At 33.5% G+C, this 13,763-nt stretch overlaps 2 protein-coding genes across 4 annotated transcripts in view; one reads left to right on the top strand and one right to left on the bottom strand.

Moving 5' to 3' along the window:
• LOC113397073 (phosphofurin acidic cluster sorting protein 1) overlaps positions 1-13,763 on the bottom strand; it is a 136,455-nt gene that overhangs the window by 22,052 nt on the left and 100,640 nt on the right. The window lies entirely within an intron of this gene.
• LOC113397076 (NADH-quinone oxidoreductase subunit B 2-like) lies at positions 2,844-13,730 on the top strand. Its single transcript, XM_064217912.1, has 5 exons — positions 2,844-2,911; positions 4,065-4,284; positions 9,843-9,970; positions 13,176-13,401; positions 13,614-13,730. The coding sequence occupies exons 1-5, from the start codon at positions 2,844-2,846 to the stop codon at positions 13,728-13,730; spliced, it is 759 nt and encodes a 252-aa protein (XP_064073982.1).

Here is a 13,763-nt window from a genome sequence, read left to right as displayed (position 1 = left end):
CAGAAATGTGCTACCTATCCTTTAGATTATGTGGGATTCTAACCCTTGCAATAGTAGTTTTCCACTTTGATGGATACTACGGATGGATGACTACGGCTCTGAGCCTACCCCAGGGAGTTTCAGGGGGACATTCACTACGTCATCTCGACGATTTAAGTAACAAAAATGTTCTGGAATTTAAAAGCTTATAATAAAATTTTTACATAACGTCTAATTGTTTTGTAAGATCCACATGATACCATACCTATTTTGATTTGATAGGTCAATTATTTTAAAGGTAGAGTGAATAAAAAGCGTACATACTAACCTAAGGTCGTGAGATAAAACGTGAATATGAAACGAAATCAATAATGTTCTAACGTGTGTGAGTCGAAAGGAATTTTGACTTATGGTGTAATATGATCCACTTTTTCGGCAAAGTAGGAAATATTCGTTAGATATGGGACACTAATGGGTTATAAACGATTTGATGTTGGTGTTTTATTTTACTACTTTTAATAATAAAAGATATATAGATATCCTATTTCCATTTTCCAGTTGTCAGTCTTTACAATGTTGTTCGAACCCGAATAAACTATTTTAGAGAACAATAAACAGTTCAAAGAAAATATTATACTAGACAAAAAATCAACTACCAGCCGACAATAATTAAACAAATATTCAAATGAAATTTAATATTTTAGACATATACTTCAAAATAAATTAATATTTAACGTGATAAGACGTGGCCGAAGTTAAATATGTCTTCCAGAAAAGGAACTTAAATGTGATTCCGTTTTGGCAAACAATTTGCTTTTAAAACGTCACGTCTTAGCGCTTCTGCTTAATAATCTGTGTCCACCGCACGGTGTAAATGACGCCGAGGAAATAAATAAAGCCGGCCAACGTGGCCGGCGGCTTACGGACATTCTAACACAAGATATTTTAAATTGGTACATAATTTTACCGCCTCATTTTCATGCCACATAATTGTGTCACGTCCACTTATTCACTACTCTAGGCCCTGGTTTTAATGAGGCTGGCGTCAAAGAGAAAGTCAGTTTGGTTAGTAAAAGGAACTACGAATAAAACATGGTGCTTACTCGAGGATCTAAGGTACAGTTTAATGAGATTTTAATGTTTGTGGTAAAATATTTCCGCGCTTTTCAATTACAGATACTTATGACAAACTTTACAACGACCATTTCCGTATATTCAATTTATTTAGGAAGATAAATCGTGAGACAAAGATAAAATAACAGAAAATTATAAAAAAACACAGAATCCATGGCAATTATTTATTACGTAAGTGATAACAATAAAAATGAAAGGATACCACGAAATAAAGAGAATCAACTGGATAATGAGATAGAGAGAGAAAAATCATTTTTCTCTGGATCGAACAGTTTTTGAGAATATCTCATTAAATAAGAGAATATCAATATTTAACAATACGCTTGATCTGACAGTATTTATTGTTTCCATTAAAAATAAACAAAGAAGCAGTTTATGCGACGGTAAAGTTAAACCGATATAAAATTATTTCTCTTCGTCTCTCAATACTTTAACTGTTAGATCAAAGTTCAACGCTAATATAGACCATATTATCTTATTAAATCATACTAATATTATGAATCTAAAAGTAGCTCTATATATATATATGTGTGTGTGTGTCATCTAAATGAATTTTAATATATAAGTAATCTGAAATCTAAAGGACGTATAAATATTTTATGAAAAATACAGCATAAAATAATTTAAGGCAGGCGAAATGGAAGGGCATTGCTAGTTCGTTAATATGTTTGTCTCAGAAACTAACAATAAAGAGAAATCTTATAAATCGTTTTATTTCAATTGGAAGAATTATTCAATAACATAAGTCTATATACATCGACATGATCTTAGCCGGTAGTTAATAGCTGAAGAGAACGCTTATGCTCCTGCTTCGAATATTGTGTAACCTAATCAATTAAACGCTGTTTACTCAGACACAATGAAGGCTTATCACAAGCGTCATCCAGCCTCCACCGAAGGAGATTACGCTGCGACACAGGCCATAATTCACTTTGACGCCTTGTAAGATATGCTTTGAGATCAAATTATGATACAAAATAGGATGATGTTATAGTTGAATAAGTTTTGAAATATCTAAAGCTAAAAGAAAATGAAAATTATGTTATAAATACGTATAGCTGATTGTTCCGACTTTGTCCCGGTAGAATAAGAATTTTATTTACGTACTGATCACAGCTCCATCTAACGGGTCAAATTTAAATAGTATCTACAGTATCCTCGAAAAAAATAATCGAATTCGGTCCAACTCTTTAGGAAGAATTCACATTTATACAACACTGAAGTATCTTGTATAATTATATTTTCTTTATATATTAAAAAAAAAAGATCTTTTAGTAATAACTATTTAAAACTAACAGCTTACAAATATCATCCTTCTGGGCTTAGACCTCCTCTCATTTTCGGAGAAGTAAATGCTCCAATGTATTTTGGTAGTATTGCAGGTTCCGCACGATGCTTTCCTACATCAGTGAGTACGAGGTAGCATATGAGCGCAAAAAAGAGATGGCCCAGTAGTCAGAACAAGCGAGTCTTAACACAGATTGCCTGTACAAGAACCATTGAATCTTCATTCAACCCATAATGAATGATACGTAAATAACACGGTTAAAATCATGAAATGTAATATATCCTTGTTTAAAGAAAACTTCTGGACGTGTAAAATTTTTTGATTAATTATTTCTTATTACAGTACAAAACTTCGAAATGAGTCTCGAGATGGATACTATTTACAATGGAGGGCCGAACACAAAAGAGATTTTTGATATAATATCTTTTTTCGGTACAGAAAAATGTCGGAAAATTCTCGCCTGTCGTGGAATAATAAGAGCTTCCCGGGACGCGCGCTGAATAACGATTCGTTAGTAAATACATTTTATTATAAATATGATACTGAAATTAGGTTAAAGGAAAGCTTTTTATATGTTCATTCAATTTTTGCGAAATTCAAGATATTATAACTATAATGATATTACCTGTATTATATTTAAATAAACATGGTACATATTTATATACTTTTTTATTTCATATAGCTATGGTTGGGCCATAGTACCACCGCCCTATGTCAAATCGCCAACAACATTAGAAACTGAGATTAAAGGGCCCAGTATTTGACCATCATTTTCTAACCGTTATTCTATTCGTCAGTCAGCGTAGTGTGTGAACTGAAAGGGTTTGGAAGACTGTAACGTTCCTACTCTTCCTTTCTTGGGAATGCCTTTGGTTCCTCAACATCATATAGGTTGAGGCGCCTATTGATGATTACTCTTATCAAAAAGTTTAAAGATACCCATGTTTTGCTTTCAAATCTGCCATCACATTCAGCTGATACAAAGATTGAATGAATAAATATAATAATTTGAATTGTCATTCAGTGTAATAGCTTTTGTGATATCGCTGATTTAATTTTACTACAATAAATAGGAAAATAAATAACATGAAACAATATTAAAACCTTCGCAGCGACTTGAACGCGTCTGACAAAAGAAAAAGTCAAACATCAAAGTGACGTTATTAAAAATATTTCAAAGCGATTCAATACGATATATTACGTATAAGACGACAAAACAATATATTACATATAACATAAGACGATAAATATGTTCAGGTATATAAAGTCAGTAGAAGACTTTTATTTCTGCTTATTTTTTCCTTGTCTTTGGCTCTAGCATAATAAAAATAATGCTATCTCGCTTTAACCCGCCAAACATCCGATTCAAAAGAATGAGCTGGCGTTATTACTGAAGTACAAAAGTTATAATATCTTAGATAACATGGTTAGCAGTAATGAATATCTATGTCGGTGTAAGGTTTAGTTTACATTTCTTGCAGTGCGTATATAAAAGGACGAAGGCGATCTGAATTATCGGCACTAAATTTGTAAATTAATCGAAAAAGAATCCCTGAATTTTATTACATTAAACATGAAAAAGGTCTCATATTATAAACGAACCTCAACACTTACACAGTTTTCTCTTAGAATATATATTGGTATTTTTAAAATTTTATTTTAGTTTGTTGCAATTTTATAACAAAACCCCGAGCTTCAATGTTGTTTCAACTGGATGTAATGTTATCCTCAAGAATTTCAACATTCTCTTTGATACGAACATAGATATTCGAAGGAATTACTGCAGCGATACAGAAAAGAAACCCCCGGTTAACTTACACGGTTCGAAATCATATAAAGTTGGTGAAAAACGACGATACTCGCCGTTTCATTACAAGGGTCAGGTAAATGTTTTTCTTTCTTAATAATAAGTCTGTTAATAAATATACTCGTCACGATTGGAAAATTATAATTACTATATCTTAACTTAAATCACTTCGATTAATCCATAACTGTAGTCTTTGATGCATCAATTATTTTTGTAATGTTCTCGATTCCTTGTAACAATATTATCTATACAAATTAATAAAATTGACGTGTCTGTCTATGATTTCAAAATAACGGCCTCTTTACCAAAACCGCAATTATCCTTAAAACGCTTAAAAATTACCAATTAAATATATGAGGAGTATTCCAAAGCAGTCTTAAATTCAGCAAAAATGTTGTAACAACTTATATATTACGTATGTATTAAATTAAAATATAAAACGAGGGTAAAACCGAGGGTCATAGTTAGCTTAAAATAAGAACCAAGAAACCAAAAACAAACGTCAAGCCATTAAAGAATGTTAATACAAACGTTTTTGCCTCGACGATTTGAATAATCCCCGTAGCCGGCGAACGAGAATTTGCTCAGGAGATAAAAATAAAAATAGAGTCGGATAAAATGGAAAACGGAGAAATATGGAGCTCCAGTTCGAGCTCGAGTGGTTTGAGCCCGACTATGTATGCCGGAGAAATTCACGATTGAAAAATAGCGCTTTGGTACGTTGAAAGGAAATCAACAAATTGTACTAGCCAAGATTTGTACTATTACTTTTGCATTTTTATTCGTCTTTGAATATACATAGATGGTTCAGTAGTTAAAATACAGGAATCTTAACAGAAGATTTCGAGTTCAAACCCGAACAAGAGCTGCTGTATATATATGAGATGAGATTAATTCGTTATTATAATTCATTTTGAATTGTTACCAAATTATCATGAAGTAACCTGCTCTAATGAAAATCTGCCACTGATCTTAATTGGAGTAGGAAGGTGGAATCCAAACTTTTTCCTCAAAAGGAGACGACTTATCCCAGCAGTATATTTACAGGCTGTTACGAGGTGCTGACCAAATACATAAGTCGGCGTTGTTTTCAATGTAGCTCTTCATATAAACAGCTGTTCAATAAATAATTTAAATAGCTGATTAATTGGCATTCGAAATTTGAATTTGCAACACTGTTTGTTATGAATGTATTATCTCCAAGCGGGGTGGAGTCGATACTCGCCGCGATGCGATGTCGCCGTTAACTTGTTTGTCGTTGAAGTACACGTTCAGATGACAATAATTTGAATATATGTAAAATATCGCGTGCTTCTTTATTTTTAGCTCATACAATGGTTGGTTTATTTTATATTTTTAACGATTGCATCAAAAACATAACTAGCGAATACTTGATGATGTTTTATTTATGAATTTCTCGAGAGTTTCTGTATAGAACTTAAGAAACAAATCCTTATCACACAGACTATTATTATATTGGTATGTTTATTTAATATTTCGTAAAAAAAATTAAGAAATTGGAATTTAACTTAACCTTAACCATACAATATTAAAAACATATCAGGATTTTATTTATAAAATTTTGCAATAGGACAGTTATACGTGTTACATATTTATTTTAAGAAGGCAAATGCAGTTTGCCACGTTTGCCAATTATTATAACAATAACATAATAAAATAATAGGAAGAAAATTATTCAACTCATAAACATATCTAAAATTATATTCGCTGAAACAATGTAATCATAAACATTATAGCAATTTATCAAATGAAAATTAGAGTGTCATACCGTTTGACGTCACGGTATACGAGTCAGTCTTACCCTCGAAGCGTGTCAAAAGATGTTGAACAACAATAAGATATATAAAAAAATGGATGACAGTATACATAGTCGATAAAATAAAATACGGATCCGTCCATACGATAGGAAAAATGCAGTATAACGTAGTAACAGAAAACACTATGCAGTAAACTGTAGGAACGGATCCGAGTGCAGAGAACTGTGTAATCCGGACAACAGACAAGCGATCCCAGCTCAGCGAGAACGATGGAAAGAAAGATAATTAAACTGAGCTCCGAGTACCTTTCTAAAACAGAAGGCGTAGCTGTCGAATTTACGTAGACGTTTGTGTTTAACGGGAGTTGTATTATTTTGTTTATATCGGACTCCTGGTAATCCAGCCCATGGGTAATCCGACATGTCTATGTTTATTGAATATTTTTTGATCTTCACTATTGTCGATAATGCATGATTGAGCCCGTTACAAGTTGTACGCGCCATCACTATTTTGCTCGAAGCGTTTTTTGTTCTGAATCTGATTGTTGAGTTAGAATTTGACTATATGTAATAGTATATTGGTAGGAAATTTAATTGGTACTTCAGAGTATAACATATAGAATCTTATCATTGAATATGTAATTTGTCGGATTACAAGGTACTCTTTAGGAATATATATTCCGACCAATTCGATAATCCGACACTGCCCTGCAAAACGTTTGTCGGATTACATAAATTTTTGTCTATCTTTTTTTTTTTATTTACATATAAACATTAAGTTGCATTATTAAGGGAACCTTCGGTTTTTTTTAAATATATATATTTAATATTATTTAATTATTTTATTAAGTAATTAAAACGCGCAAAACATGATACAACCCTTCTGTCGCCTGATCAATCAGTGTGCTACAGACCTGTAACACTTTGCTGTGCAAATACAGTGCACAGACTGTGTGGAGTTTTCGTGCAGCCTATTTATCAGTAACATCCAATCGAGCAAGTATATGTAACTCCTTAAGAGGAGATCAAGTCGATGAATGGTACGGTTTTTACATTTTTGAAAACAAAAATCGCAAGTTCTGAATGTGAAATAAAAGGTCGGACAGTGTGAGCGTGTGTACTGTTTAACGCGGTATTCACCTTGAACTCACCCTGATCCAATTCAATTACGTAAGAAATTGGAGTAAGCCCACCCATCTCGCTAATGGACGACGGGACGAGATTGGGAATTCGCTATCAACATTAGACCCAATCTTAGAAATTGTCAGTGTTGATATAAAATAACTTTCACGATCGCGCTATATTCAAAAGGTTTTAAAAGTCCAGTCAATTAGTTGTATTTAGTGTTTCGAATTTAAAAAGTTAAGACTTCCTGGAAATAATCATATTAATCAATACTCTCTTTCCCCTATATTAATTACAGTCATATCTCTTCTGAGTAAGAAAGAAAGTCAATTAAATAATGACATTTGCAAATTCTAAATATTATTTTGTCTTCTACTCGTGGTAGGGCTTCTAGCAGATCTATCTGGGTAGACAAAACCCTCTTATCAGTTATTCTACCGGTAAACATCGATACGAAAATAATGGTTGGAGGCACGTTGACAAAGCATTATTTTATCGGTCTGCTGGATATACATTTCATAGTGAAACATACGGTTTCAGAAATAATATTATTATTATTTATTTAGTTAACATTCTTTGTCGCAGTACGTTCCCTCCGCGCACAAATTCCATTCGTCACCTCGAGCCGAGAATCATTTATCTTTTTTTAGAAAATGTTGCAGTTTCAAAGTAAAACGTGGATTGTTCTACTAGTTGAGATTGTCTCGATATTTCAGCTCGGACGTTGCTTATTTAATCCGGGATTAAATCGATTCCGATGGAACGGTTTCAACGATTCGTAAACGGCTTGCCGTTCACGTTTAATGATTTTGTGTTTGTATACTGGAATTATTTTTATATGTAAATAAATTGCACATATTTCATAATATTTATGATCCCGAATGGACGTTTGATCCATTCGGGATCTTAAGCGATGATCGGGGAAATACCGTTAATACTTTCCATTTATAAGTTTGTATTTATTTACTTCATCCTCCAGCAGTTGATCTAGTTAGTTAGGCTAGATATAAGGCAGACCCCGATGTCCTGAGTTCAAACCCCGGGTCGAATAAAAGTAATTGGATTTTTCTGTCGAACAGCTCTCAGTCACGACCCAGAATCTTAAATTTGGAAGCGTTTACAATACCGTGCTTCGGAAAGTACGCAAAACCGTTGCGCCTGCACCCGAACTCAACTTCGTCACGTCGAATTTGCCGTCCCATTGAAATATGAGGGAATAGAGAATGCATCTGTGTTCACGCACTTATATACTACAATATGTCTTGCGTAATGGCTGTTCTCGGTTGAGATTGGTAAGGCGGTAAAGGAGAACATCGTTTGAAAACTTGTAGGAGTCGAATGAAATTTTACTATACGTATATCCACAAATCCAGCGAGTTGGAATAAGTTCTAAATAACCCTTAGGAGAACCATTACCCAAGATTGGAACGATACTGTAAAATAACATCCGCATAAAAGGTTATTGGCGAATTAATTGTGATTAGGTTTTCGTTTATCAAGCATCAAACTCTAAATATGTAAATGACACTTTTACAATATGTAAATGTATTTAAATTTATTTATCTTATAAATCCGAAACAGCCAGTGCCATAACGTAGACTTGCAAAGGATTTTGTTACCAAAGAACATTTTGTCTGTATCATTGTCCCTTCAGATATTTTGTATAAATTAATGTTTCAAATATCACATTGTAAATTTTCAGTCAAGAATTTTAGATAGAAACGCTATTTTATAAGTTTCAAACTTAAATATTTTCATACTGTGTAAATTATAATTATAAGTTATATTGCCGACGAAATTCTGAGATGGTCTCGTATACGAAGCGCTACGATAAATCAACGTTTAAAGTTTATCTCAAAAGGTAAATACTGTCTATCCGTAGGACATTTATATATAAGGCAAATTAAGAGAATATTTTTTAATCTAGCCTATTATGTTGATAACCATGCATCTCTAGGCTCGGGAGCCGTGATGGCTCAGTAGCTGGAACATGTAACTCTTAACAGGCAACTGAGGATGTTCATGTTATTGTGTTCAATTTTATGTTCAATTTTGCCTTCTCTATCTTTTGCGCCAAACATTCTCCTTCAGAGGGGAGCAATTCATTGTCCAGCCGTGGATTACATTTACATGTTGTCACTCATTAACTATATTCAGTTTAATTGCTGCTGTTAATATACCTATATATCATACTATATAATTACAACTTTATTTTATATCTCGTACGTGATTACAATGTAGTGGAAATGGGATTACAAATATCCATCTCGGACTTTTTCTTTTTATACAACGTTAGAACGGTCTACGTTCTAAATAATGAGCTTTATTAAGTTTTATTCTAGCTTAAAATGGAATGGAGAGGATGTTGAATTAACTTAATAGCGCGATAATCTGACTCGATTTTAGACGATTGAAAGCTATTTGAACTTTCTGAACATCTCTCATTAATTATTCCCTTGGTGGTAGAGCTTTGTGCAAGCTTGTCTGGGGAGGTACGATTCACTCATCACATATTCTACCGCCACAGTACTACCTAGTATTGCTGTATTCCGGTTTGAGGGTTGAGTGAGCCAGTGTAGTAACATTACACATAGGGTGTACGATTACTAAAATTTCTTGTCCTTGAGAAAAAAATTAAGGCATATGACTTATGATAGGTATATTATGGAAAATATTATGATAATTAATTTTTAATTGAAATGAGAGTTCGTTAAAATCTTTACCTTTTTTAGTCGAAGGCAGAATGGGTGGTCGCTAGAATTGATGACATACTTAACTGGGGCAGGAGAGGTTCCCTTTGGCCCCTAACTTTCGGCCTGGCCTGCTGCGCTTTAGAGATGATGCATTACGCTGGACCCAGGTAATTACTACCGATAATTATTTTATTATAGAATATAACTTATAAATATATGTAAATCTTTTTTTAAGATTTTCAATTAATAATTTTAAATCTAAAAGATTTGATTTTTTTAATAGAATGATGGAATTTTAATTTAATGAGTATTCATTCAAAAGAGCTTTATCTCATTTGTTTCTAGCTTGAATAAAGTATTTTTTTTTATTCAATTTGATATAAATGCGAATACAAAATAGTTCAGTCTGTCTGTTACGCATTCATGCTGATGAAATTTGGTTTGAGGCAAGTTTGAACCCTAATTACTACTTGAACTACGTACCCCCACGTACGGGTTACGTAAAGTCCAAACACGCTGTCAAAAACTAATATTATATAAGAAGAGTAAATTCATTCAATTCATTCAATAAATGGATGGAAAAAATCGCATGACATAAACAAAATGCAATACTATTTCAAGAATTGAAATTGTATAATATTTACTTAACATTTCGCTGTCAATTCGCAATCACCTTGATTTCACGGCTACGGTTAGTGAAGCGAGCGATACCGAACCGAGTAAACGATATGAGATCATTATCAGAAACCGAATCTGGTTACGACATGCAACACCTTTTCACGATCACGAGTATCATTGTATAATCTATACTATTGTTAAATACCTGCAGATTTGTATGTTTACCGCAAATAATTACCTGTGCTATTTAAAATATCATTTCATCGAGGCAGATAGGATTCACAACTTCGCGCTACGAGTCGGTAACCGTTAACGTCTACCGGTATATATGTATACATATATAATAATAATAATAATAATATATAGCGAATGAGATGCATTTGTGTAAATGGTCAACGTATCCTATTGACACATAAAACGTAGACGTAAAGTTTGATTTATTCGTATACAAGCACATAATATTTTTAGCATACCTATAATATTTAATCGGTGAAAAAGTTTAACTACTGAAATTCTTGCCAATAGAGTTAATAAAAAAAAAATATTATTTATTTATTATTTATGAGACGACCTCCGTGATCGGGTAGTGTGTACACCGGTTTTCATGGGTACGCCACTCGCGAGGTCCCGGATTCGATTCCCGGCCGAGTCGAAGTAGAATAAGTTCATTAGTTTTCTATGTTGTCTTGGGTCTGGGTGTTTGTGGTACCGTCATTACTTCTGATTTCCATAACACAAGTGCTTTAGCTACTTACATTGGGATCAGAATAATGTATGTGATGTTGTCCAATAATTATTACGATTAGATTGTTAGTTTATACAATCTGAACTTTTATATAAGTCCATTTAAATAAAATATGTTTTATTTTATTAAAACAAACTTTAAAATAAATTCCTTTTTCACGAATAAAATTTCAGCAGGGGTAATGAATCGTTTCACTGTCTTGTCAAGCCTGGGATACCTTCGGATCCCTTCGGATTTGTATCCTTTTGATTAATTATATTCTCGTTCAATTTACAACGAATTTAAATGCCCAAAACAAATTAATGCAAAGCTTAAATGCCGAATGAATTTAGGGATAATGAAAAGAAAATAAGTATATTTATTTTATTCAAGTACGCTTCCACGAGCATTTTTGAACTGAATGTTCACAAGATTAAATTAACATCAGTTTGCAATATCAATTACACCGAGAAGAGTCGGCTGTACGGCTTACTCTCTTTGCCACCAATTAAATAACAAAAGTATGTCAATTAATTAATTAAATAGTAACCATCGAGAACGCCGAAAACTTACAACAATAAATGAGCTATCGCTGGGTACAATATAATGTCAAGACCTTTCCAATGGCACTAAATTTAACGAGAAATATATTTTATCATTAAATACGCTGGACACATAATTATAGTAATTCCTTATTCTCTTAACGGTATAATTGTTTTAGTATTAATAAATATTTTTTTATATACAAATATTTTATATATATGACGGCGCATGCGTAGCGCCATATGTTGAATTACGTCGCAACTAGATTTGACAACTACTCGTCACTGTCAAAATCTAGCGGAGCGTCGTGTGGATGGTTAGCGCAGACATAATGGCGGCATTCGACTGGGAAGAGAAACCGTCATCGTAAACGCACCACAAATACGACGAATCGCTTTTGTTCCGTGTAATCTACGATAGTTTTTGTTTATTTCGATTCATTTGTGATAAAGTAATTATTGAGACGTTTAATTTGATTTTTGGAATAAACACTGAATTTTATTATTTTTGAAGAAGTAAATTGATTATACAATTAATTTTGACGTTTTATCTTGTTATCCGATTGCATCCACAAGTCATAAATCATGGCTAATCCTGACAAAGGTGATCTCTCGCCTTTTTATATAATATCCGATAACCTAACACTTGACAATGACTTGATTCAAATGTTACTATTTGTTCCTTATGCAAAACATCACTATTCCAATCTAGAAAGAGTCGTTGTCGGTATTTTATATCGTGTGAGGCATAAACTTATTCTCAACTGCCTTTTCGTCATAATACTAAAAGCTTTGAGCAATTCTTACCAGACGGACTTATGTGGAACCTACAAAATACCATCCAATTAACACACCCTAGACAATCTTCGTTTTCTAAAACGGAGCACAGACAAAACAAAATACATAAAAGGTAATAAAAAGGCGTTTATTTGAAATGTATATTTTTAAGAGATTATTGAAAGTTTTCTAACATATCCTTTCAAAAATTCCTTCTACATTAAAAAATTGTAACAAACATTACAATATTTATTTACATATGAGTATATAGAACGTAGTAATCAAATGTTTTGGACAAAATAATTAAGTTGTATTCTCAAATTGATCTTAAATAGGCAGCGAGAGGCCGAGCTCTGGAATTCTGGCTTCTGGCTTGAGTATTTCAACAAAGAGGTCTGGGGTCAAGCATTTCGCTTAATTACGTACTCGAGCGCGCAAGCCTTCAAATTAACACATTTATGTCACGACTGCAAGTCAATCTTTATTTACCTTTGGAATATATTTATTTTAACCTAATGCCCCGCTTACGTTAAATGCATTTTTGTATGACACGCGCGGTTTAATGTGTTTGATGGTACTTTACTAGAACTCAATACGACTTTTTTCCCCGTACATCACGTCATCTTGACACATTTAAACTTTAACAATTATATATATAATTAAGTGGCATTAGAATACCATTTATTGATATTGTGGTATCCTTTTTTTCAGATATGATATGGATCGCTTCGGTATGGTCTTCCGAGGCACGCCGCGTCAGACTGACGTTATCATCATCGCCGGCACCGTCACCAACAAGATGGCGCCGATCCTACGTAAGACATACGACCTGATGCCTGAGCCCCGTTTCGTGGTCTCGATGGGTAGTTGCGCAAACGGCGGCGGCTACTACCACTATACGTATTCGACTGTTCGTGGTGCTGATAGGATAATTCCGGTAAACTTACTGGACTTTCTTTACGTATTTAAAATATTGAAAAAAATTAGTCACGAACTGAACTTTCATAATTATATTTAGGCTTGGTATTGGATTTGATGCGGCAAATGCCAATAAATAGTTTCTGCGTTTATCATCTTCGAAAGACAGACGGACATGAAGACAGTCGGGACGGGGGACTTTGTTTTATGCTTTGATTCGTATTGTTTCAGGTCGACATATATGTGCCGGGCTGTCCGCCGACCGCTGAAGCGTTGCTGTACGGAATGCTGCAACTGCAGAAGAAAGTGAAACGGATGCGTATCTGTCAGACATGGTATCGACACTGAATGGTTCTCTTACTATTGTTATTTAAATAAAAT

Source organism: Vanessa tameamea, chromosome 19 (assembly GCF_037043105.1).
Source record: "Vanessa tameamea isolate UH-Manoa-2023 chromosome 19, ilVanTame1 primary haplotype, whole genome shotgun sequence".
Lineage (NCBI taxonomy): Eukaryota > Metazoa > Arthropoda > Insecta > Lepidoptera > Nymphalidae > Vanessa > Vanessa tameamea.
The sequence above is the reverse complement of the archived record's forward strand: the minus strand, read 5'-3'. Positions and strand labels throughout refer to the sequence as shown.

Bases quoted from the DNA above. Each gene is read 5' to 3' on its own strand.
- LOC113397076 (XM_064217912.1), top strand. From the start codon at position 2,844: ATGTCGGAAAATTCTCGCCTGTCGTGGAATAATAAGAGCTTCCCGGGA. The intron at 2,912-4,064 runs GTTAGTAAATAC...ATTTTATTTTAG, and splicing joins CGCGCGCTGAATAACGATTC to TTTGTTGCAATTTTATAACA. The intron at 13,402-13,613 runs GTAAACTTACTG...GTATTGTTTCAG, and splicing joins GTGCTGATAGGATAATTCCG to GTCGACATATATGTGCCGGG.